A 26,708-nucleotide genomic window follows, 5' to 3' on the forward strand; every position below is an offset into this window, starting at 1 on the left:
TCATTTAGGCGGTGCAGCAACAAGAGAGGCCTGCCGCACGGCATGAAATTTGGCCAATAGTGTCTCATAAGGTGGCCGGTTTTTAATAATCAGAGGAACTTCAGCAAACTCTCGCATCCAAGCTGACAGCAATGGGGACCTCTCCCTTTCTATAATTTTAAAACCATCTACCACTTCCAATACACAGACAGTATTAGCAAGCCAACCCAATACAAGATCTATCAATCCAATCTTCTCACCGCCAAAAATTTCTTTCCCTTCAGCTCTTCATCTAATGATTTCAAGTTCTCAAAAACTTTACCAATAGCTTCCTGCTATTCTTCCCCTTGTTTAAGAAAAAAAATCCCATATTGACGGCATAACCTTCAATATTTTATCATCCGAATTATATAAATTATGCTATGTGTGTTAAAATTAATTATTTAGCTAACCTTATCGTCGCATAATTTAGCCCAAAACCAAGCCCTGGCTCTCTCATAAGGATCTTGAGGAAGCAATGAGTCAATGTATTCAAGAATTACCAGAGATTTTATTGTAAACAGGATTACACCGAATAAGTAAAGGGCTTTTATTGGAGAGATCTTCATCTATGAAATCAAATTGAATACCGCTTAGCTTCAATGCCCAAACAATCCTCCAACCAAATAGCTTGACCATGACTTCAACGTCACTTCTTCTGCCATTGTGAGCGAGGTTACGTTGTTTGAAGCTCTCGCAGCTGAGCCTGTACATGCTATTTAGTCTAATTATGAGATGCTAATTGCATTTTGTAGGATTCCATCCGCGGATGCAAAAAAGATTGACTCCGTTACTGCTTAAAGATATATTAAAGATAAATTATTTGTTTTATCTATGGCAGCAACAGGCGCTACACATCATTAAAATTGCCATTCCATCTGTTGTATATTATATGTATTCATTCACTGATAAAATTATCATTTTTTTTAAGAATAAGATTATCAAAACTTATAACAAGATTTTAATATTTCTATTTATGAATAAAAAGAGGCCAAGATGTGCATTAATCTCTCACTTAGTGATTTTTTTAATAATTAAAATGGTTAACTCAATGTTAAGTCAATAGGATCTGGTCGAGGGATTTTCAAGTAGTTTTTAATTAACTAGCCATTTAAGTTCGAATTGCTGTAATCCCTTACCATATTACAAATTTGTTAGAATAAATCATATAACTTACAAGATGATCCTAACCCAGATTTTAATTAATCAAGTAATGGAAATCTTATAAAATGTAAGCAAAATAATTATCAAGAATATAGGACAAATTAAGGAATTGAACAAGGCATTTCAAATCCAAATTTTATTGCACCTTTAGAAACCCAAAAACACTTGCGCCTTGAGAATTAGCTTAATAGCTTATTTTGAACGCCCTTTTGTGAAGTAGATCTCCTAAAGGGCATGGCATTTGGTTGTCTCTATCTGGCTGGTTTTCTTTGATTAAAGGAGAACCCGAAAAGAGTGCCATCCATTCAAATAATAATGGAAACTTTTCTTCAGTGATTAATTTCAGGCCAGTTACCTACACAAGCACGTTGACATAGACAGCAGGCCAGCCCATAACAAGGTCTACTAATTCCGTAGTCTCTCCACCAAAGTACCTTCTTTCCTTTCAGCTCCTCTTCTAGATATTTCAAGCTCTCCAGGGCTAGGATTATAAGTTCCTGTTGCACTTTTCCTCGTCTAAAAGTAGCACCCCAAACTAGGGATGGCAAAATAACCCGGACCCGGCCCGGACCCGGACGAACCCGGATAATCCGGGCCGGGTTGAACCCGCACCGGAATATAAAAAAATCCGGGTCCGGAATAAATTTTAATAACCCGGATATATCCGGGTCCGGGTTTAGGTTAACCCGGACATCCGGAACCCGGACCCGGATATTTAATTTTAATATTATTTTTTAATTAATTTTATTGATTAATCTAAATGTATTATTGTTTAGAAATGTATTAATTTTTTATTTTTAGAATTTTAGAAATTAATATTGATTCATTGATCCGGGTTCAAAACCCGGATTCCGGAAACCCGGAATTTTCCGGGTTGAACCCGGACCCGGACCCGGGTGAAAAAATCCGGGTTAAAATCCGGGTCCGGGAAAAGAAAATAGTATCCGGGTCCGGATCCGGAAAGGCTAAACCCGGACCCGGACCCGGATTTTGACATCCCTACCCCAAACTGCCGGGAAAATCTACATATATTAATTAATATTAACATGAAAGCACTTCACAAAATGCTTTATATATATAGATAGAACAACTTAATTTGATTACCTTATCGTCCCCAAGTTTGGCCCAAAAGCCGGCTTTTTCCTAATAAGCAAGGGGCTAGGGTTCGAGTTAAGATTAAGCCAATTTTATACAATGGGTTTCAAGATGGTAGAATGAAAAATTAGTATTACTAAAAGCATCCTATTTACATCTCATTTATAAGAAGCTCGGTTGAGTGGGTTTTAACTAGTTTCTTTAACTGATTCTATGAGTTTGAATTCTGAAAGAGGTAAGAGTTAAAAAAATCAATTTGCCCACTTCCTTACCTTTAAAAAAATGTATAATAAGAAAAATATTACATTAGATTATTAAATAATCTATTTCAGTTTAGATTTTCTGTTTAAGGTGATTAGGTGGCTGATCGAAAAAAGGGAAAGCAGGATTCTGGAACCATGATACAATTATGATACTTTCAAAAGAAAAAAAAATGAAAGAAAGAAAAAAGTTGAACAGCACAAACTGTTTACAAATCTTATTAGATTTGGGGCATAGTACTGTTAAAGTAGCTCATTATTTAAGCAGCTCTATAAAGCCACGTCAGCAAAAGGTTGTTAATGAAGAATAACAGCTCAGCATAGTTTGTTAAAGGTCACTGTCCAGCTCATAAAATTGTTACGTGACAAATTGTAGCTAGCTTGTTAGTTAGGGAAAGTTTATTAGTTACAAGTGGTAGTCACGTGTAAGCATGAACATGTAAACGATTGCTATGGACTGAATCTTCTGGAAATTAATTGCTTCATTTTCTCTGAAATTTTCCTTTAAGCCAAACAGCATATCTCTGTTTTTCTTCAAGTACAGTAGCTATGTTGTGATAAATTAAAGCTATAATAAATTTGATTTAAAGAAGTTGAATGTAGAACTTGAAGCTCGTATCTCATAATACCCAAAGTCGAGAAAGTTCGAACATTAATAATTGCATTGTAGTCAATCCTAGCTATCACTTTTAATTTTCTTTCGTCCTATCCTAAGAATCTTGAAGAAGATGAGTTCCAGCTTTCTAGCGGCCATATTTCTCCTAGAAATTGTCCCTTGCTCCCTTCATTCCGGATGCCAAAGCATACAAGCAGCACGTGTCATAGATTCCCAAAACAAGTATACAGGAGAGATCGAAAATATTAGGATTTTTCTCGTTTTGATCATCATCTCTGCGATCTGACAATGAATGGATCATTTGCAGTAAAAAAGGCGTACTATATGGACACAATGAATTGAAACTTTGTTGTTTAAATTGTTGAGCATAATAAATAAGAAAAAGTGGATGTGAGATTGTAAGTGGCTGATATGAAAGCAAGGAACTTTGCCCTTTTTAGTTGCCTTCTCCACCATTTGTTTCCTCAAACTGCAAAAGTTACTTTTCTTTCTTCGCATCTTTATTTTCAATGTATTAAACCATTTGGTATCCGAAAATGACATTGAGCTCCGACTAATCTAGACTCGAGCCAGGTAGAACCACTTAGACGACAAAGCTCTTCCAACAAGTATTTAACGAACTGTATTCCTAAGTCTCGAATCAAGAACCTTACTTAAACTAGAACAACCTCATATCAGTTGATTTACGTGCTTATTGGTTTTGTTCGAGTCTTTATTGATTGCCTTCTTGTGACCTCATCTCTTTTAGATTTGTTCTCCTCTCAACTTTTCTCAGTCAAAATTTTCCCCGTGCCCTAAGTTTATCTAATTTCCATGAACCTTATTTTGTTTCATATTAAACGAGAGCGGGACTTAAATCTTTTAAGGCATACAGATGTTATAGTAATTAATCCAACTATATAATCCTATGGCAAACGATGTAAAAAAAAATGAAAACCATAAAAAGGTGATAGAGCGACAATAAAGATAACAGTACACCCAGCCTATTTTATAGTGGTATATTATTTTTATCGTCATTATATTAAAACTTTTCGGTTTGAATATCAGTGAACTAAAAAATAAATTTATAATTTTTTTATCATTCTATGCCGTCGGTTTGATGTAGGCAGTAGGACCCTCCGTCAACTGTATTTGTTCCCAATGTTTGCACGTATATAGCATTAATGGACATTTTTAAAACCTGAAAGTGCTAGCGATGACAATTAAAGTTTTGAGAGAGTACCTAAAGTCAAGCATGCGGTTGTGATTAGGTGAATGAATTATGGATTTGGTATGTTCAATAAAGAAATCTACTTTACAGAAGAGACAGAATCGAGTATATATATCCTTTAATCACCCTTTTAATAAATATTACAGAAAAAAGTATCAACAAAGAAGAAAAGTTGAGCCTTAGAAAAGTATTTATTTATTTGTTTCCTGAATCTTCCTTCCAAATTCACTATAATCCATTAATTAACTACAGAATTTGTTGATTCTACTTCGCTGGAGAGAGGATTAATGGCTAACTAAAATTGTAGATAATCATGTACGTACCAATTTCAACTAAGAAGTGTGACCCATACTCAAAATATAAAATGCAATAGTCATTCTAATACATAATCACAAATTACTAGTGACATTACAACTTATTTAAAAGCCTAAATAGTATATAAATAAATCAAGCTTGATATCGTCATTCATCAATAGTATACTATATACTACTAATCTTGCTTACACATCCTCGGCAACACATGCACGGCAACCACTTGAAACCCCCTCGGCGGATTCACCAACCAAGCCCTTGCTGGCGAAGCAAGCACGTCCACAACCATAATCCTCTCCCCATTTTCACAAACTGCACAAACTCTCCCTCTCGCCGCCGTGATTTGCTCGGCACCTTTGAGCTCAGCCAGCTCAATCACCTCATCCCACCGATCATGATCAGCATCATACTTGCTCAAACGACCTTTCCCTTCATTCACCACATACAGCTCCTCCTCATTCATCGTCGACGCCGCCGGCCCGTTCCACCCCGCATGCATTCCTTCGGGCATTTCCTTCCATTTGTCCAACTCAACGTTATAAATGGCACCATCTTTAGCTCCATTGCCTTTAAGATTCACCATGCAAAGATTCCCCTTAAACCCTACTGCTTCCACGGCTTCTCTGCTAAACCTACCATCTTTGAGTTGAGCTTTCTTCTCCCATTTCCAATCCTCACGGTCACTCTTCAAATCCCATTTCTCCATTGACCTCGCAACGTCTCCTCTATAGTGGGCCCCAACTCCGCTTGCAACGTAGACTACACCGCCAACGGAACCCATGGCACACCACCGGCGAGGGATAGAGAGTTGAGGGCCGAAGAACCAAGTGTTGGACTGAGGGTTGAAGGCCAATGGGCTAGCAAGAGCAGGGAGAAAATGGGGAGTTGTGGCGGCGATGAGGATGAGATTGTTACGCACTCCTAAAGATTGCACCGGGAGTTTTCTCGACAAGAAAGACGGGTGGCGGTAGAGGAGGCGGAGAGGAGGGTTTTGAGGAGGGGCGGGGAGGGGGTTCCATGTCGATGAAATGGGGTCAAAACAAAAGAATTCCATTGATGAGTTGAAAGAATAATAATTATTATTATTATGAGATGGTTTGTTGTTATTGAAGAGGAGTGCGTAGAGGGAGAAGAATGGAGGGAAAGAGGGAGAGTAAAGGAGGCGCCGCCACGAGTGGCAAACAGAGAAGAGCAGAGCAGGAGGGAGAGAAGAGAGGCAGCGATCGGCTAGGTGATTTGGGAGGCCAGGCAGTAATAAGAGTATGGTTTCATTTTGTGTGCCATGATCAGAAGCACTATTATTGTTGTTGTCGTTGATGATTTTGCTACGATTTGAGGTGGATTGATCCATATCAATCCATATGGGAATTGCAAGGTTTTGTTGTGTGTTCGCTAAATTAATTTTGTGGGGAGAGTTTGTCTTCTTTGAAGCTAAGCTCTCATATCACTTTATAGGGCGGCTTAGTATTTGTTCATCGCAAAAGGTCGCCTTCTAATTAATGCTATGAAGGACAAGGCTTTCTTTTAACTTCTTCCTTCGAATGAGTGTGTTTGTAATTGTATTTGTATGAAATTTTATAGAAATGACAAAGGGGTTAAAACGCTGTTTTTTTTTTTTTTTTTTTTTTGTTGAAAAAAAAGCGTATAAAGTTGCGTGGAGTCAATGTAATTGCTTAAATCTGCCTAAGGTTACACTCTATTTTTATCAACATTTCTTATATTAATAATTGTCTAATTATAAATATATCAGTAACAATCTCATATAATATGAGTTGTAATCTGAAAATTAATTTCATATAATTTTAAAAAAATTATAAATATAAAACAAAAACTTATCTGAGAGAATTTTTGGTTCTTAGAATATGATGATTTATATCTATTTAATGGGTTCCTCTATGGTGTTATAATTTTTTTACAGTATTAATAATGTTTTAATTGTGTACCATTGGATTTAATCAATGGTACACAATATTTGTAGTAAAGAAAAAATAAATAATTTAAAAATAATGGCAAACAGTTTGTTAACCGTCTAGGGTGGAGAGTTTTATAAAATAATTATGACCACCCTTAGAGTTTGAAACAATTTCAGTTAAATAACATATTTTATTTAAAATTATTTTTCAATACTCATTTAAATTGAAATGTGATGATATTTTTTAAATAAATCTTCCAAAATCTATTACTATTAAGTGTAAAATATAATGGTAGGTTTTTTAAAACCAATCAAATAAATAAGTTGCAATTGTAAAATTTATATATGATATAACACTAATAAATAACACAACTAAGTATATATACTTAAGTAAATGCCACATGTCACTTTATTATTTTCACAAAAGCTAAATCTAACACATATTCCTAATTAACTTTAGTTTATGAATCATGAAAGATTATTTTATTGTTATTCTTTGATAGTAATTATAAAATTTTTATGTTACGAAAAGTCATTACTTTTATTATGATAATTAATAGTGGCAATAAATAAAATATTATATCAAATAATATTTAATGGACAAAATGAGGAACAAAAATCATTGTATGTTTTTATATTTCCATTATAAAAACATGGTTTGGGATACTTTAACTTAAAATTTTGACACAAAATTTGATTCACTAATATCTCATAGTCTAATGGTTGATATTGAAAGTCAAAGCAACATTTTATAATGCTATATCCTTCGCCATTGAATTGCATGAAATAAATAGTTTAATTTTTTGTTAAAAATTTAAATCAAAATATTTCTCACTCTATAGTTATATAGACATATATATTTTTCAATAATAATTGGTGAATAAAATATTTCTCATTTGTTGTGACTCATATAGTATTATTAATAATAAAATATAAAATAGTTTATTGCAATGCCTTTTATTATCATTATTGTTTAGGTATTAATGGTTTGTAATTAAATTCATACAATACAAATTATTATAAGACTTTGTGTTAAATAACCTACTTTATATTATATTTTATACTTAATGGTAATTAATTTAGGAATATTTATCTAAAAAAATTATCATATTACAAATTTAAAGGAGGGTTGAAAAGTAATTTTAAATAAAATATGTTATTTAAGTTAAATTGTTTCAAACTCTAAGGGTGGCCACTGTTAGTTTACAAAAATTCTCCACCCACTTAACAATGTGTTTATCATTATTTTTAAATTATTTTTTAGTATAAATATTGCATAGCATTGATTAAATTTAATGATACACAATTAATACATTATAGATGCTGTAAAAAAATTACAACATACTAGAAGAACCCCTATTTAATATTTAAATTATAAATATTATTGCAATTAATAGATGGGCCGTACTAACCATTCACTACTTTTCCAAGATTTCTTTAATATGAGAGGAAAAAAAATGATATCACAGTTGGGTTTCGATTATTAATTAATGCAGGTAGGCTGTCTCTCACCTCAATATGTGTAGACGATTCATGTGGGTGGTCCATTAATGTTAAGCTTTTTTTATCTTTCCCATGTCTTGAAAGTGTCGAATAATTCACCAATAATGATACTAGATGGGCCATTTGGTGAGCCTGAAATTTGTGACAACTGCTTCCTTCGATTGGTACTGTAGTTGTCGAAGCTTGGGGCCTGCGTCTCAGTTCGATTGGTCAATTAGTCACTATCTTAAGAAACTGATCTTATCTTATTCTACATCAAAATTTCGGATCAATCTATGTTATATGGGCGGAAATATTGATCTGGCTTTGAATTTCAAACTATCAAGTTTTGGCAATTTTTATTTCTTAGGTGGGTTTTTTCACTTGGTCGTAGTGATCTTTTGTTGGGCAATCATTGCGCCTTATTTTTGTCAAGAGTGAGAAGACGGTTAACACTCAACCAAAATTCTCTTAAAACTCCTTTTCTAGTTAATTATATTTCAAAATATCATTCTATTTAGGGTAATTTATGAAAATAATCATAAAACTTTATTTGACCTTCTAAATTTTTCTTATCATAACTAACCAAATATTAATTTTTTGGACCAAATAGTCTTATTACTTTCAACAAATTTACAAACAAATGTTACTCCTAAAAAATCTAGAAAAAATCAGCACCTCAACACTCTCAATAAATTATTAAATCTAATCACTCTCAACAAATCACCAAACCCTATCAAATATTGCATGACTGAAAATATAATCATCAATTAGAAAGTTTTTTAAGGTCAGTGTTTGTTCTTACATAATATAAACTTTTAATATATTAATTTTATGATTTAGGTTCAAATTGATGTAGGTTTTGTTGTAAATGCTATTATTTTCCATTCATAAAACAATGTGGCTTCTTAAAGAACTTAATTTGAGTTAAGAAATTAAAAAAAAATCATTAAAAACAATAAAAACTTGAGGTAAAAATGAAACTCAAATAATGTGAGATAAGGGTATTTATGTGCGGCAAGCACTTGTCGCACATAAATATAGTGGTATTTATGTGCGACAAGAACTTGTCCTACTACCTTTCGCACATAAACTTCCTTGTGGCTCATAATCATAGTACGTGCCACAACTATATAAAATGTATCAGATACCTTTCAGAGGTTATAACTTAAGCTATATGTGTTCCTTTTTAGCTTATAATATACTGTTTCGAAACTTGCGATAAGACGAATCAAATCCCGAACTCTAAAACTTACTTGTCACACATAATCATAGTATGTGCAATAGTCATGTAAAATATGTCGCATATTCATCATATCACATTTTGTAGTGTGTAATCATATTTGTTTTGTTTTTTAATATGCTTCAAGCTTAATGGATTCAGTTATACTTCAAATGTATTATGACGGTTGGTTGGAGATATTGGCGAATGGCTGTAAAGAGTACGTGAATGCCAAGAATAGATTTTGTTTAGTTTGAAAAGATTGTATGTTTGATCAGTTTCTTTCAATAATGGATTATGCTTACTATTATCACAATTAAGACAACTTTCGCAGTTCATTCCTTAGTCCGGGTGGATTATACTTTACTATTTTGGATTTCACCATGTATCTTTTACAATTTATGTAATTAAATTATTATATTACATTTATAACAAATTAAGAACATTAACAAGTTAAGACATTAAAAAAAATTGAAATTTTGTACGACAGGTTGCCTGTCGCACCAACAGTGCACCAAAACTGTCTTTGATGCAATAGCCAGCATGTGTACCAAATTTACCATCCATGATACTTGATATGCAAAAAAACACATCAACAAATTCAACAAACACCCTGTCGCATCTTTTCATTCTTGATTACATAAAAATTAAGCACAAATTATCTAAGAGACATTTTATTAAACACCTAATGTGTAATAATTGTAATTCATCCATTTAACAAAATTTCTTTTCATTATATCCCTCTAACAACCTATAATAATTTGTAATTCCATTCAAATCATAAAAAAACAATGAAACTAGCTTACTTAGGGTTTGGGCTATATTCAATTTGTTGGATTCGTTTTGGATTCAGGTGGATTTGATGGGTTCGAGTTCGTTGTTCATCTTTGCTGTTGTCGTTTCACGTCGCCATCCGCTATTGCTGTTGATGATTCAAAAGAGAAAAGCTAGTTATGGGTTGGTATGGGAGAGAGGGAAGTCTTGATTGAAATGAATTGGTGCAAAAAACTTATGTTTTGGTAATTAGGATAGAAATAATTATGTTGGGTTATATTAGAAAAACCATAAAATTTTATGGCCATTTTCGTAAATTTTCCTTTAAATAAATGCTTTTTTATTTATAAATCTTTCAAACTTTTTCTCTCTAAAAAAATCAACGGCAGTAGTTTCCTAAAAAGATAAATAAAACAAAAAAATTGATTTTTTTTAAATCAACATCCAAATAAAAAAATTAGTAAAAATAATAATTCTCCAATATTTAGAACTTGTAAATGATAATAAGTAAAATGTAATTGTTCATGGCTATATTATTCTTCTTAAGAGCTCTTGTGACTGCATCTCACATTGAGTATGTGTGTCTTACTCCTTCTCTTATCAATAGGATCATGTTTCTTTCTCCTTTTTTTTTTTAAAAAAATAGAAGAGAGAGAGACAGAGTATGAGCTACTTTGGAAAGAACAAATTTTGAAATTGGAAAAAAAAAATTCATGCCAACGAGAGAGAAAATATAAATGGAGTCTAATTCTATTTGTATGTCTTCAAATGTAATTGTGATACAAAAGGAGTTTTATGACTTTAATGAAAATGTGCCAATAATCCAACCTTTTTTTGTCAACTACACGTTGACGGGCTGGGGTTTCATAAGCGTTTTTGTGCTTTATTAGAAGAGTAGTCCTATTACCGCACCTCCATTCCTTTTTAAACACCCCATCCCATTGATTGAAGTACATATTATTTCTAACAACACTCATTATATCTTGGGCCTTGAAGGCTTGGGCTTTCTATGAATCTCTTTGGTAGGCCTACCCTACATGCAAGTTGGATAAATAAATGAAAGAAAAATATTCAAAGAAACATATGATTAGGGGAAAATAGAAAAATAGATTGAAATTCAATCTTGCTAATAAATAAAATGGTTATTATCGTTTCAAAAATTATGAAATAAAAAATAGGTACTAAAAATATTAGAATGTAAGCCGTTTACTATTATATATGTACAAGATAGTATATTTTACTATATTTTTATTAACATAATTGTAGAAATAATGACATTATGCTGCAAGAAATGAAGAAAAAGACATTGCACTCAAATTTGCCAAAAATTGTAACATATATTGAAATTTGAAGAATCAACCTATATTATAGAATAATGTTATTTGCACTTGATAATCCATGCAAAATTACACATAAGCACTAAAGATAAACAATTAAACATTTCACTACAAAACAAATTTATTTTATTAATTTTGTCTTTTTGTACAAATGTTGTGGTTCTATTTGTCATGCGTGATTTTTTATACAAATGTCATGTGAAAAAACAGCTATTTCCATCATTTTAAACTCGTATGTTAATCTACAAATTTTTTACCTTTTTTAAATGCGTTTTCACCCATTAAAAAATGAAATTTAAAAAAAAAACTCTATCTAATTTTATTTCTTATTTATTATATTATAGGCTAAAAATTAGTACTTTATCAGTAAAATATAAGATTTTGTAAAAATGTAGTAGAAAAGCATAACATACTTATATTTTACGCTCCTTTGTTGTTTCTTGAACTCTGATGCAGCGAAACGATAATAAATTATTAATAATTGAAAGAAGTGAGCTGAAAATATACCACTTGAAAACAGAAATCTGACAACCCCCCGCGCCCTTTTTTGTTCAGCTACACTACACCGATCACGTGTTCAATCTCGTAAAACTTTCACTTTTAAGATTCAACCGTCAAAGAATCTGCCACGTCACAGATCCTAGTACTGACCAACGATGAATCCAAATCCACGTGTCTTTAACCCAACGATCTAAAATTAAAAAACTGAACGTCACATCTCGTGTAGACGATTTCCTCTGCTCTCGTCAACACTAATTTTGTCTTGCCCTGGAAGCTACCTGCCAACGATAACAGCCGTTGAAATTCACCAGATCCAAGTATTCAGTATCTAATCATTATCTCCATTTTTGTTCATTCATTTCATTAAAAAAAAAAAATTTACAGATTGTTAGTTAGCCTTCTCCTTGCGGCGGCGTTTCGCGTCTACTCAGTATCAGTTCCAACTCCATCTCCATGGGACAGGTTTTAGACAAATTTCACGGTATTATTATTATTTTTTTTTCATTTTTCATTTTATTTATTTATTTTCTTCCGTACTAGTTGATTGATTATCTGATAGCGATTACGGTGATATTAATTCATTAAAGCAGAAACGCTGCACAGTTACAATTATACCCTTAGATATTGCACAAATTTTTTGTATATGCCATTAGTCTTAACACGGTGAGCAGGTAAGGAATGGAGGCAAAAACAGATAAGATTGATTACTGATAAGGTATACCAGCGCATCAAAAATCAATCTGGAAGGGCAAATTTGGCGTTTGAAGATCTGTATATTGCTGTCCTCCTTGTGTACAAGTGAGAAGCTTTCATTTGAATATGATTAATTTTAAATTCTTTTTTTTTTCTTTTTGGGTTTGTATAAGTTAGTTAGCCGGTTAGTTTATCTTTTAAGTAATATTACTTACTTCAATGTTGTAGTGATATTAATAAGCATCTGCCCGGCCCTCATTTTGATCCACCCTCTAAAGAGCAAGTCAGAGAAATGATGAAGGTACTCTAATTATTTTGTACATTGATGAATAGCTTAACAGCTTGGAATTGAACTTTTTCTTTAGAAGCTCTGATTTTCAAAGTTCCATTAAAGCCAAAGAACTTGATCGTGAGGATGATATAGACAATTGCCTGTAAGGTTGTTTCCTATATGTAAAAGATCTTACTGATGTAGATAAATTGTCAGTTATCATTACATTTCGAGAAAAAATGAACATCGCAAGTCAGTTTAGACCTTTGTCTATGCTTGTGGAATGGGCGTGTTTCTTCTATGGATTGGGTTTTACTTTGTAGATTGTTGGTCGTTTATAAATTTTCTGTGGGGTTCCATTGCTTGATTAGGAGCTCAGTTATGTGGTAGATGAGTAAGAGGCCCTGTGGCTGTTGGCATCAGAACATGTCGAGAAAGATATGTTAAATTGAGGGAAAAAAAAGTTTCTTTATGGATTATATTCAGCTAAATATTTCAGTTGACTTCTCGATGAATGTCAACCTCTTTATACTTTTGATTCACTTTTCAGTATATGAAACAATCAAAATTATGCGGGAAAAAGTATTATGCTTGTGGGTTTTGTGGTCGCTTGTTTATATTTGGTTAATGCTTACCATCCTTTTACATGGTGCTTCGTACTTGAGAGCCTATCTACATGTACAGTTCTTAAAACTGATGGACAAAACGCTTGTTTATCTGTATACAGGAATGTGATTTGAACCTTGATGGGGAACTCGACCATGAAGAATTTGTGAAGTTTATTCAGAAGCTAACATCAGATACCTTTATACTGGTTAGTCAGGGACTACTCATCACTTTGGTAGTAGCACCAACTGTGGCAATGGCAACAAAGAGGGCTACTGAGGGTGTCCCACACGTAGGGAAAGTGGTGCAAAGGGTGCCAAATTCGATTTATGCATCCCTTGTAACTCTTGCAGTTGTGTGGTTTCAAAATTCAGGACGGCAGATTGATTAGAGTGTTCATAATTTCCTTTCAGTTGAACCATCCTCTATGTATACAAGATTACTTCTTATCATGTGCCTGTCATTGGTAGAATAAGTTGAATTGTTGCTACTTGTTATATAAATAATTTGCAACTCTAGAGAAGAAACATAATTAGAATTGTATTACAACTTTTCTATTGGAAATTTGCTATGATGGTTGTTTCTACTAATTGTAGAATCATGTTTTGTTCTCCACTTAGATATTACCACTTTTCGTGTATTTGTATGTGTGCTAATGGCTTATTCTGAGTGGAACCCTAATGCATCACAACCATGGTAAAAGATTTATCAACTTGATACAGTTTCTACATCAAGTCATTCTGTCTTGTACAATTAATCCTAATTAAACATTGGTAAAAAATGGAACTGATACTTAAAAAAGCTCATAATTGCACTTTAATAATTGTAGTGAACAGTTAATACACACAGGCCAACTTTCCAAGAAATCTAAGAAATTACAGAATCAAGAAGCATTTGCTATCAATGCAGAATTACCCTAGTTAAATTGTTACAGGCAGGTCCAGCATCAGGTCGATAGGTCATGAACCAAGTAAAATCAAGAAATGTTCAGCATTTCTAGCTTACGTTTGGTCACGTCAAGATGTTCTGCATAACAGTTGACAAATAATACTGTATTAGAGTTGTTCTGCACAGAGGAAGAAGATTGTAAAGTGGAAGGAAAGGTTATTTACTCTGCTCAGATGCTGTTGCTTTCTGATTAGTTGTACGGAAAAATATGTTCCCATTCTTCTGATAAACAGCCTGCAGGAGGGGAACAATGAGTGTACGCCCAATTGAAAAGTAACATGCAGTGTCAACGTATATACAAAAACATGTACTACTTCAGCCCAGTGAAGGGATTGACAAATGCAAGTATATATTAAAATTATTGCACTCCAGCATAATCACAAACTTCTATAACAAGGTTTCAATAACTCCCTATTGTCACAAACCGTAATTTCAGAAGATAAAATAAAATGAATGTGCCAATGCATTATCTCCATCCATTCATGCATCTGACAAAGCTGTTAAAAAGTAAAGAAAGTCTTGATCCCTTCCGGTATGTATGAGATCATGGCACCCAGGCCAAGAGCATAGAGAATTTGCACTTTACAGTTTTTGGACTTCTTTTTATAACCAAAGATTAATTTATAATCTAATTATTCAACCGCCAAGACATGGCATGCATAATCCCCAAATAAGGAAATAAGGATTTAAAAATTCGTTTACTCCCAAAACTTTTGAACATACTAATTCAAGTTTAAATCAATTCAAGCACATAATAGCTACATGGGAAGTGCACGAGAGAGTGACATTGAAAAATGAAAAATTCAATAAAAAGAAGAAAGAAAAACCTGAATACATCTCCTAAATTTGGTACTTCCTTCAATGAATTATAAAATAGTATCTCATAAATTTTGTTGGGAGCAGAAAACTGTGCGAAACTACTCAAAATTTCAGCCTTCTACTCCAAAATTTAGCAATCACTCAAAATCATGTATTTGCTGGCACAACTCATATCAAGTTTCATCCAACCAAAACTCCAAAATTCCAATTCAATTATGCAGGACTCAACTCAAAAAATGAGATTTAAACCTCCAGAAACCATGAGTCCCAAACTCACACCCGCTTTTCTAACGCCATCCTAAACATTAGCCATTAACATGGACCAACTTCTCAAGCATTGGACAACCTTTGAATTCTTTTCCCAGCTATTTCAATTGAATTTGAAAATTCAAGAACTTCAACTCAACCACCATGCTCTAAAATAATCAAATGTAAGTTCAATAACAAAAGAATAATATGAAATTTTCAACAATCAGAAATAGTTTAGGTATTATGCCAAGAACTAAACGTAATTAACAAGTCAACGTTGCAGCAAGACACTATGAGATAGTCGAAGAAACAAAATGAAAACTAAATGAGCAGTGGAAATTTAACGCAGTTAGCAGAGCAATTAGAGCTAACCCGAGATGAGGAAAGACTGTTGAGCTCTGCAATTGCAACCTCATGGCTTTTTACCTGAAAGTTTTTAGCAAAACAAAGTCTTATTTAATGATAAAACTACAATCGAGAATTAAAGATAATAAAAAGAAAAAAAGAAAAAAAAAAACCTCTTTGATTAAATGGGCTTTGAAGTCTGAGGCATTTGAGGAGGAAGAAGAAGTTGAATATGCCATCACTCTTCCTTCTTTCTGCTCTGGCCTCCGAGTGAATTATTATGACTCTAGTGCAAAAGCAAAATCTTTGATTCGGTGGTATTTTCGGTTCGGTTTTCTTTAAAACCGAATCGAACCGGCTCAGTTTGAATTCCTGATAAGTTTTTAGGACCGATTAATTTGTGAACCACTCGGAACCAACCGACTTGATGTTATTTTAACCGTCTTTGCCAGATTGAGTGGCCCCCTCGTCACATCTGTGAGGGTAGTGGCAAACCCCCAATCTCCCATAAATATTAAAAAATATTAAAATCTTAGTAATGTTATATAACATTTAATATAAAATATAATTGTCTGATTATAAATATCAATTATAATCTCATATAGTATGAGTTGTAATATAAACAATAGTCTCATATAATTAAAAAAAAAACGTTTCTGTAAAATAATCTATTAATGTCATCATGTCTAAATGTCGCATTAGTTCACAACATAATATGTGCATATATTTTCAAGATCACACACTTCTTTAAAATTGAGAGCTACCTAATTTCATGAATACAACACAAAAATAATTAAACTCATTTCAAATTGAATCCATCTTGGTTTATTAGTTTTAAATAAATCATCAAAAATTAATTAATTAACTTGCAAAGGTGTAGTAATAAAATGTTCGTAAGTAAACTCTCTCCCCATTGTTATAAGCAAAAGAGTGACGACTAATCAGAATGATATGCCTCTAAATTTGAATCATTGGGTTTGATGAATTCAAAGGATTTAAACGAGAAAAAAAAATACTCCATTTCTTGCATATATAAAGTATGGAAAGTTAAAAAAACGTTGGTGCTTTCACTATTTCTAATTACTTCAAAAACCTGCCATTGTAGGCCAAACTTACCAATATTACTTAACGTGGTTTTGCATTTGTTTCAAGATTTATGTACATCAGAACTCAGCCATATAACCAGCTATTGATAATATGATAAAGTGTAGATGAAATTAATTAGAATAATTGCCTGCATGTTTAGTAATTAATTTCTTAACACGAATGCGCACGTGACAAACACTTTTTTTTTTATATTGTTGTAGGCTGACTGACTTGATACTCGGGGGGGGGGGGGGGGGTAAAGAAGAATTTCTTCAAGATTAGATACCAATTCGACCATTACTACTTGTGTTTACTTGTGTGAGATGAACCTCTTCTTCAATTCAAACACAAGTTCTGATCTTCGACTACTCTTCTCCCCATAATTTTGATGGTTCATGGTGTGGGAAACACATACAGCCATCTTCATCTTGTCCACATTCTCAATTTCCTTGAATAAGACTGCGTGTTTTGGGTTCCAATACTTTGGCCTGCGCTCTATGTATATGCATGCATTCAATAGTAATATAAGTACAAGTAATTAATTTGAACAAGAGAGTTGAAACCCTAATTTAAAAAAAAAATATCTAACATAGTAAGTAGAAATTTTGAGGTCAATCAATTGCTTACGCTTGTATAGCTTTCTTGAGGGCATTAATAGCATCAATGAGAAACTCTAGAATATCTCAAATATACTACAACCAATTAATGAATGCATGACAAGTGTAATTGAATTTAATACAACCACCACTTGCATGATAGTGGTTCAAAATAAATGCACACATGTCATGGTATTATTGTTTGTTGTATGGATGACATGATACCTCAGACGTATTCTAGAATTTCTCGAAGTGGAGACATCAATGGTGAAATCAACACTAACTCCCATGTCAGGGCTTCTCCTCAAATTGGTTATAGGCTTTGTGACCAGAACAGAGTTGGGATGGTAAAACTTTTCCATATCATACCATAAAAATACAGAAGTCAACATGTTCATTTCTTCCACAATCATCTTCACCCAGAAGAAAAATGTAGATTAACTTCCAAGACAATGTAATTGAGATAAATTTAAATCAGAGTCTGTTACTATTTAGATTATTCTAAAATGCAGTTGCTAAAATGTTTGGTAAACAAAATGTGTGAGTATATGATAAGAAGCCACGTAAGTTAAAGAGGACACCTAAGCCTAACAGCAAATATGAAAGAGTATGCTTGAGCATGAAAAACATATCCGCATAAAAAAAAAAATATATATGAGGGCACCCGCACTGAAGAAGGGCTATATCAATGCAAGAATTAAGGCCTTTAGCAACAAAGTTGTATTTGTTACCTTAAGTGTGTTATAGCAACATAAAAAATATTTTTTTGCCAAATACTTAAGAAATAAATTAATATTTAATTAACATTTTTAGCGGCAAATATTCTGTAGCTAAAGACATACATTAGCAATGAATTAGCTTTTTGTTGCTAAAAGTTTTAGCGCCAAACTAAATATTTTGGTGCTAAAACATTTAGTGACAGAATCCTCTTCGCCAAATAGTTTTGTCATGAGAGAGTGACCAATGGTGACAAAAAATAATTTGTTGCCAAATCTATGTAGTTAAAATTCTGAATTTAAAGATTTAACTTCTTGACTTTTTGTGATAAAATTTGAGTTTTGTTGCTAAATGTTTATTTGTAGCAACAAATTCTAATTTTGTCGCTAAAAGTCAAAGATTAAAGATTTAAATCATTTTATTTCTGCCAAAATTTCTTATTTTTTGAGACAAAAGATAAAGTTTGTCACGAATGTAAATTTTTAGCAACAAGTGTAGAATTTTGTCGCTAAACAAATTGAAAATTTTTAAAGTAAAAGGTAGGTGGTTTTCCAACAAAACAAGTTTTAGCTACAAAATTTCAATTTTGTCGCTAAAGACTCCATCTCTCTATTTATATCTCATACAATTTATTTTTTTTACTCTTTTATTTTTTCATTCTCTAACTTTTATTCTAAATTATCTCATCTATAAGTTTCTTTAACTTTCATTTCCTCATCTCTAATGTATAATTCTCATTCTTTCATTCTCTAACTCAATCTCTATCTTCTTATCTCTTCTATTTCTCTTCAATATGGTGTAATTTTTTATTTTATTTTTTATTTATCTTTTTTTCATTACCATATTACATGATTATTACATTTACAAGTTAACTAATTATTGTTTGTGTTTTTTTGTCAGAAATATTGAAGTTCAATCACACCACGAGATGAAAAAAATCAATAAAGTTATATTCATTTGTAATTTAAAAAAATAGATATTACATCTTGTAATAATTTTTATGTATTTGTCATCAATAATAATAATTATTTTGTATTAATTAATTTTTTTTCTTATAAAGGTATTAATTATCATTGTATTTAATTTAAAAAATTTTGATATAATAATTTTGTTGAAAAAAAAATTATTTCTACAGAATTGTTTTGTAGTAAAATTATTTATTCTATTTCTTAACAACAAAATAATAATGTTGTAAAAAACATTTAGTGCAAGGGCAACAAAAGAATTTGTTGCAAAACAATTTCGTAAACTAGCTGGACACTATTTTACTACAAATCTATTTTGTTGTAAAAAGATGTTTAAGGCGAGAAAACTTTTGTTTTGTTTGCTGAATATAGAGCACGACAGTGCTAGGCTGACGACCTTAACGAGAAATGTATTTTTGTTGCAACAATCTAAGGCAACAAAATTTATACTTTGAGCAACAAACCCTTGTTGTTGCAAAAGGTCATTATTGTTGTAGTGTATATGTATGTATATATAATTAAAAGTCACAACACCTTAATTTTAAATAAGAAGCCCCAACTTATTTATCTGAACACCGTCAATAACACAACGATCACCAACATCAAAGGGGTGAATGAAAAACACAAAGATGATGGATTCAAAGGTGGTTTTGTAGGTGTTTTGAAACATGAATCCAACAAACAGCAACTGGGAAGTGACAACGAAGACTACTTGAGCTATGGCCAATCCCATTACCAAAAGGGAAACCACAATTATAATCATACTCACAATAGCCGTGGCCAATTTGTGGAGTTGCTGAACAACAGTCTTGGTATCATTCAAGGAAAATGTGCCAAAGTTTTACGTTCGATGTAAGCATGCCTAAACAATTAGTTTGAAGACTGTTAATTAACAAGTATCGTAAACAGTACTTTAGGTGCAAACTCACATTCATATGGTTTTTTTTGTTAGGCTTTGACTTAGGATGTTCTCTTACTTATTATTTGTTTCTTTTATTTGCATTTGCTACTTTTCTTTTGTTACCTATTTCTTTCTTTGGCTTGAAAGTTTTGGTTTATATCCCCTCCAAATGTTTTTATTTTTATTTTTATTTTTATTTTAATTTACGAGTAAGGGGTCTCGCCTAACTCCCACCCTATGGTGGTTAATTTTTAATTAAAAAAATAAAGATAAATAAAAAGAAATTCCACTTATTGCATATATAAATTATGAAAAGCTAAAATACTACATTGGTACTTTCACAACTTTTAATTACTTCAAAAACCTGCACATTGCAGGCCAAACTTAGCAATATTAATTGACGAGGTTTTGCATTTGTTTCAAGATTATGTACATCAGAGCTCAGAAGTTTAGCTGAAATTAATTCGAATAATTGCCCACTTGTTTTGTAATTAATTTCATAGCATAAATTTGCACATGACAAAATATATTCTGTTATATGTTGTGTAGCTGACTTGGTACCTTACAGGTAAAGAAAAATTTCTTCAAGATATGATACCAATTCCTCCATTATTGCTTGTGTTTATTGTGTGAGATGAACCTCTTGTTGCAAGAGATGATACTTGATACCCAAGTTCTCAAAAATCTTCTTCAATTCAAACACAAGTTCTGATCTTCGACTGCTCTTTTCCCCATAATTTTGATGGTTCATGGTGTGAGAAACACATACAGCCATCTTCATCTTGTCCACATTCTCAATTTCCTTGAATAAAACTGTGTGTTTTGGGTTCCAGTACTTTGGCTTGCTCTCTATGTATCTGCATGCATGCAACAGTAGTGTGAATACAAGTAATTAATTTCAACAAGATGAAAACCTAATAATAATAATAATAATAATAATCTAATTAACATATATAAACAGTAAAACTTTGAAGCCAATCAATTGCTTACGCTTGTATAGCTTTCTTGAGGGCATTAATAGCATCAACAGAAGTGGAGACATCAATGGTGAAGTCAACACTATCTCCCATGTCAGGGCTTCTCCTGAAATTGCTTATAGGCTTTGTGATCAAAACAGAGTTGGGATAGTAAATCTTTTCCATATCATATCTTAAAAATATAGTAGTCAGTATGTTCATTTCTTCCACAATTTAACCTCCAAGAAAATCTAATTGACATAAATTTAAATTAGGGTTTTTTTGTAACTATTATGCTCTAGCTTATTTTAAACACGGCTACTAAAATATTTGATAAAGGATATATATATATATATATATTCCGGAATTTTAAAGTACGGGAATATTCGGGAAAACACATAAATCGTATGGTTTAAGCGTTTTAAGTTTTAAGCCTTTAAAACCCTATAGTTTTAAAGTTTTCTCGGATGTTTCCCGCACTTTATGATCCAGGACTAGAAAACTACTATATATATATATATATATATAACCCTCATTTTTTTTTTAATGTGAAGAAACTATTAAATCATGTGATTTAATATAGTAATTTTAATTAACTATTAAACAACACGGTTTAGTAGCGTGTCTGTAAGAAAAAAAAATAAAGGCACCCACATATGTGTGTGTGTGTGTGTGAGAGAGAGAGAGAGAGAGAGAGAAGCAATGCAGGCACCTTCATTTTTTTTTCATACGAACAGGCTGTTAAATCGTGCGATTTAATAAAATTAGTGCAGACACACTATTAAACCGCACACTTTATAGCGCATTAAAAAATGACTTTATTAAAACACACAGTTTAACAACGTGTCTTCATTAAAAAAATGAAGGCACCCACCTAAGAATGATTTTATGTATATAACCTTAATTTTAAGCAAGAAACCCTAACTTATTTACCTGAACACCGTCGATAACACAACGGTCACCAACATCAAAAGGGTGCATGACAAACACAAAGATGATGGATTCGAAGGTGGTTTTGCAAGTGTTTTGAAACATGAATCCAACGAGCAGCAACTGGGAAGTGACCACGAAGACTACTTTGGTTGTGGCCAATCCTATTACCAAAAGGGAAACCACAATTATAATCACACTCACAATAGCACTGGCCAATTTGTGGAGTTGCTGAACAGCAGTCTTGGTATCATTCAAGGAATGAGCCAAAGCTTTACGTTCGACGTAAGCGTGCACCTAGACAATTAGTTTGAAGACTGTTAACTAGCAAATACTATACACACACACACACAAGGAATTATTAAGTTATATTTAGTTTTGAAGTAATTATTCGAATGCATTAACTGATACACACACACTATTGCGTGGTTGAATTTAATTATAAAATGTACATGTGGTTTCTTACCACCCAATTTCTGAAAGAAGACTTGGAGATCCTGCCAGTTTCGAGGGCACCTTCAAAAAGAGGAAATATTGTATGCACCTCCTCCCTCTTTAAGAATCTTAGTAGATCTTGTTCTTCTATATACCTACAACATTGAAAAGAATAGTCAAATATTAATGAGACGATATATATATATGTGCAGTAATTCATAGTTACTTATGGAATGGCCATTTCCCCCAAACATTATTTCTTTTTTTTTTAATTGTCCTAACATATCCAAAAAGACGGTCGCTTAGTAACTCTATAAACCATTTTGAAAATTAGTATAATATATATAATAGCTCTAAATCCAAAACAAATTCCAAGTGGAGAGTCGAAGGCTGGCCTGGGTGGATGAACTCGGGGCCAAACTTGCCATTAATTGGATGGACCAACCTTCCATTCAATTAAGCCGTTAATGAGTAGCGTGTGGCGATATTTAATTTCCTCAACTTATCTCACTAAACACTACTTTTTAATTAATATTATTCTTATATAAGAGAATCTCTTTTATTTAAATGACAATGGCCTCGAGAGTCTCTTTGGTAACGTCTAGGCTAACCACTGCCCAGCATACTAAGATATTTTGTCCAGTCAAATTAGAGTAATGGTACTCACCGGACCCGACCTTGACTCACGCCGAAATGATTTTTGAAAAAAAATAAAAAAGATTGATGTGAAAGAATATATTTCTAACTTGCTGAGTGAGATTTGAGTGGATCTAATAATGGGGTGGGTACCTTTCTCCTCAAGGTGAGGTGGCATTCAATATAAACAAAATGATCAAACATAAAACAAACGGAAATAAAATGATAAAATGAACTTCCCAAAAAGTAAACATGGCTCGTTCTTAATTTAATTATGATAAATATATGCTCTAGTGCAGGTTAAAGTAATACGTCCACTACCACTAACATTTCACTGACTAGATAATGTATTTGTTCGAACTAGTAATGGTAAAAAAATTAAAGCTAGTGCTATCTGTAGTGCACCGACTACATTTGACTTTAATGATTACTACTTAAAGTTCTTTTGTATGAGATGACATTTCATGGAATGATCACCATGTAATAAAAAAATATGAATGTATAAATTTAATGGGAAGAAAGAATCATTCATATAGTAGAACCTATACATTATAAAATTAAGTGCATGCGCATTACTAGCTATCAATAGTAATTAATAATATAATTTACCACCACCTGAGCCTGAATTTCAAATTCAAATCCATAATTAACTAACAAATTTAAATTTTTATGAAACTGTTTGATCAATTAGTAGACATCTAATCTGATTATTTAAGGACCGAAAGAGAAAAAAATTTCAAAAATCACCTATGAGAATATATATATCTCTGAAATCAAATGGATATGACCAGTTTTGCAATTTTCCATAGGTACTGAATACTTTTCAAAAGTAATACTATGTTTCTAGCATATACAATGAAGGGCATTCACCAGGACCGGGAGCATTCACTATTATTTCTCTTTTAAAGATACTATTGACAAGTGACGGACAATGAAAGCAGCAAATTAAAGAAGGCTGACGAAACTTGGTGTGAAAGGATGGAGTTAGGTTAATTAGGGATTGAAAGAGAAATAGGTGGAAGAAACCTACCACCCCGCTGAATGATATTAACTCAAATTCTTGCCATGTGAAAGTGATATCAAATCAAGGAGTAAACAGACATGATGTTCAACATGTACACTTCACTTTGAAAACAGTATGTCTCATCTTTCTATGCGTAAAAAATATTGAGAAAAATGGTGAGTGTGGAAATAACAAGAGTAAACTATCCAGTAACATTATTCTCTTAGTCTGAAAAAATTAAATACATCGAAATAAAACTTTACAACTACCAACATATCCTATCTTCAATCAATTTAAGGTTAAGCAAACCGATAAGTCTCTTATATATATACACACATACATACTCCAAATTGATATGTTGTTTTGGATCAACATCCTCTCATAATATGTTTTTCTCTTAAGTAAGATTTATTCAAGCAATTGATGGTTAATAAATTAAAAAATATAAGTGATTAAATCTTAATTATACACTGACAGGTAACACAAGATCTTTAAAAATTTAAGAGAGTTCTAATCATAAGAAGATTCGTTTATCCAATGACCAAATAGTAAGTGTAAAATTCAAATTCAAACACATAGTTAAAAAAATAATAATTTAAATTCTTTTAAACAGTTGAAAAAAGCACAAAAGACTAAAATATTAGAGTAATTATAAATAAAACTTTTTAACAAAATATTTTGGTCTTTTAATATATTTTGTCAAAATTCTGTAACTTCTGGTGGGTTAAGTATTTTTCTCTTTTAAAGATTTAGATACCGTTGACAAGTGACAAGCATGGCAAGCAGAAACGAAGGTGGCGGATCAATTGGTTGGAAAGGAAGGAGTTAGGTTAGGGATCGATTGAAAGCAGAAATATAGGCAAATAGCTAGTTAATAATTGTCAAATTAAAGAAGAAACCTACCACCCTGCTAAATGATAACTCTAGTCCTTGCCACGTGAATGTGATTTCAATTCAGTAAACAGAAATGCTATTCAGCACACCTCACTGACAATATATATATATATATATATATATATATATATATCTATCATTTTTATTTTTTGCGGGAAAAAAATGATAGGGGGACCGGAGACATAGTTTTGACATATGGTTGAGCGAATACGGCAAAAACGACGGCATTTTGTTCCGGATTATGTCAGAGTTATTTCTCTTTGTCAGCTCTCACAATTAAAGAACAAAAACTCAAAAAGGGTGTGTCAACCCTCAGACTGAGTCACTAAATATGGTTGCTCAAGTGAGTAATAATGAACTTACTTGGCTCCGTGCTTGGCCACATGCTTGAAGATCCTCTGAGCAGTAGTCCTCGCTTCCCATTCACTATTAATCTCCGACTCCGCCGCCTCAAATTCATCCACCGTCTTCGAAATCGTCGACAACCCAGATGACCTAACGTACTTCACAAGCCTCTTCACACTCCAAGCCGTTGCCCTTCTGTGTAAGCTCAGCTTCTTCAGCCTCTCCATGTCGATCCTCCGCGACCCAAACTTCTTCGACACCGTCCGTCCAATAACATCGCGGTTTCTCAGCCTCGCCGGCAGAGATTTCGATGCATGAAAGCCATTCAGCGGCGGCTTCTCCATCTCAGTCTCATCCAACGGCGGCCCGGACAAAGCATCAAGAATAAAGTGATGAAACACGCTCTCTTTCATGCGGTCAAAGAACGTTGTTACGTGAAATGAAGATGCAAGAACTTTAACCAAAACTATTTTCAAAAGCCAAATAGTGGCTCCAATAAGCACAGCTACTAGGGCACGAAAATTTTTTTTAAGCACAGGGTTATGTTTGTGAACGTTGGGGAATAAAATCATCCAAGAAACTAAAGCAAACCCTAGCCATGCACAATTTTGAAAGCTCTTGCGTAATCCATAAACGAAGTAAAGAACTTTTTCTCTAAGCATGAAGTTGCGTTCTATGAGGAAAACAAGAAACCCTACGACCCAACCGGAGACAAGGCGGCCGCAAAACAGAACCAGGATCATGAGACACCATTTCCATAACTCTAAGCCCCATTGAAGCTTATGTTGTAGGGATCTTAGGGTTAAGGAGCATACTAAGCAAGTCATGATGATGAGAAACAATGTCCATTCAATCAATGCTCTCTTGTTGATCTTTCTCTCCTTTCTTTTTCGGTACTTGGCTTGTGTTTCATCTTCTCCGTCGCCTCCAATGTTCTCGAACCACTCGTCGTCGTCATCGGAGGAGGAGGAGGGGTCTTCATGTGGGTTTAAGGGTTGGTGCTCGTCGGATTCGATGATTGTTTTGGGAGGAAGAAGGTGGTTTGGTTCTGCAAAACGGGCTTTGGGTTTCGAGAAGCTGAGGCCGCGTACGGTTTTGTTCGTTTTTGGTGTTGTTTGCGACGGCATCGGATTAATGTTATTGGTGGTGGTCTCTGCCGCTGATCCTTGGACTTCAGGGCTGAGATGGTTCATGAAGAGAACCACTTGATCGGCGGTTAGTATTTGAGGGTCTGCGTTTTTGTCCTCCATTAGCAAAGTTTGTGTATAAAGAGAGGAGATGTGTGAATGAATTGAAGTGAAACTAAGGAAGTTGTTAATGTTAAAGGACTATATATATATATATATATGGATCGAGAGATGGACATGCCACTTGTTACATCACCTGTGCGTCTGTTTAATGTAATTTCAA

At 33.0% G+C, this 26,708-nt stretch overlaps 4 protein-coding genes and 1 pseudogene across 4 annotated transcripts; 1 reads left to right on the forward strand and 4 right to left on the reverse strand.

Annotated features, from left to right (window-relative positions):
- LOC18045242 lies at positions 1 to 683 on the reverse strand (annotated as a pseudogene).
- A 3,987-nt stretch (positions 684 to 4,670) lies between these two features.
- LOC18043980 (F-box/kelch-repeat protein SKIP25) lies at positions 4,671 to 6,197 on the reverse strand. Its single transcript, XM_006437299.2, has one exon. The coding sequence runs from the start codon at positions 6,024 to 6,026 to the stop codon at positions 4,854 to 4,856; it is 1,173 nt and encodes a 390-aa protein (XP_006437362.1). The 5' UTR covers positions 6,027 to 6,197; the 3' UTR covers positions 4,671 to 4,853.
- Positions 6,198 to 12,122: 5,925 nt separating this feature from the next.
- Positions 12,123 to 13,920, forward strand: LOC18043981. The gene is made up of 4 exons (XM_006437300.2): positions 12,123 to 12,384; positions 12,575 to 12,701; positions 12,825 to 12,897; positions 13,595 to 13,920. The coding sequence occupies exons 1-4, from the start codon at positions 12,357 to 12,359 to the stop codon at positions 13,862 to 13,864; spliced, it is 498 nt and encodes a 165-aa protein (XP_006437363.1). The 5' UTR covers positions 12,123 to 12,356; the 3' UTR covers positions 13,865 to 13,920.
- Positions 13,921 to 14,246: 326 nt separating this feature from the next.
- On the reverse strand, positions 14,247 to 16,119 carry LOC18043982. The gene is made up of 4 exons (XM_006437301.2): positions 16,008 to 16,119; positions 15,862 to 15,915; positions 14,586 to 14,655; positions 14,247 to 14,499 (listed from the first exon to the last, which is right to left on the reverse strand). Exons 1-4 carry the CDS (start codon positions 16,071 to 16,073, stop codon positions 14,450 to 14,452), a joined length of 240 nt encoding a protein of 79 aa, XP_006437364.1. The 5' UTR covers positions 16,074 to 16,119; the 3' UTR covers positions 14,247 to 14,449.
- A 4,602-nt stretch (positions 16,120 to 20,721) lies between these two features.
- On the reverse strand, positions 20,722 to 26,548 carry LOC18043983 (mechanosensitive ion channel protein 10). Its single transcript, XM_024186260.1, has 5 exons — positions 25,317 to 26,548; positions 22,452 to 22,575; positions 21,987 to 22,282; positions 21,090 to 21,290; positions 20,722 to 20,956 (listed from the first exon to the last, which is right to left on the reverse strand). Exons 1-5 carry the CDS (start codon positions 26,546 to 26,548, stop codon positions 20,722 to 20,724), a joined length of 2,088 nt encoding a protein of 695 aa, XP_024042028.1.
- Between the last annotated feature and the right edge of the window lie 160 nt (positions 26,549 to 26,708).

Source organism: Citrus clementina, unplaced genomic scaffold (genome assembly GCF_000493195.1).
Source record: "Citrus clementina cultivar Clemenules unplaced genomic scaffold, Citrus_clementina_v1.0 scaffold_4, whole genome shotgun sequence".
Taxonomy (NCBI): domain Eukaryota; kingdom Viridiplantae; phylum Streptophyta; class Magnoliopsida; order Sapindales; family Rutaceae; genus Citrus; species Citrus x clementina.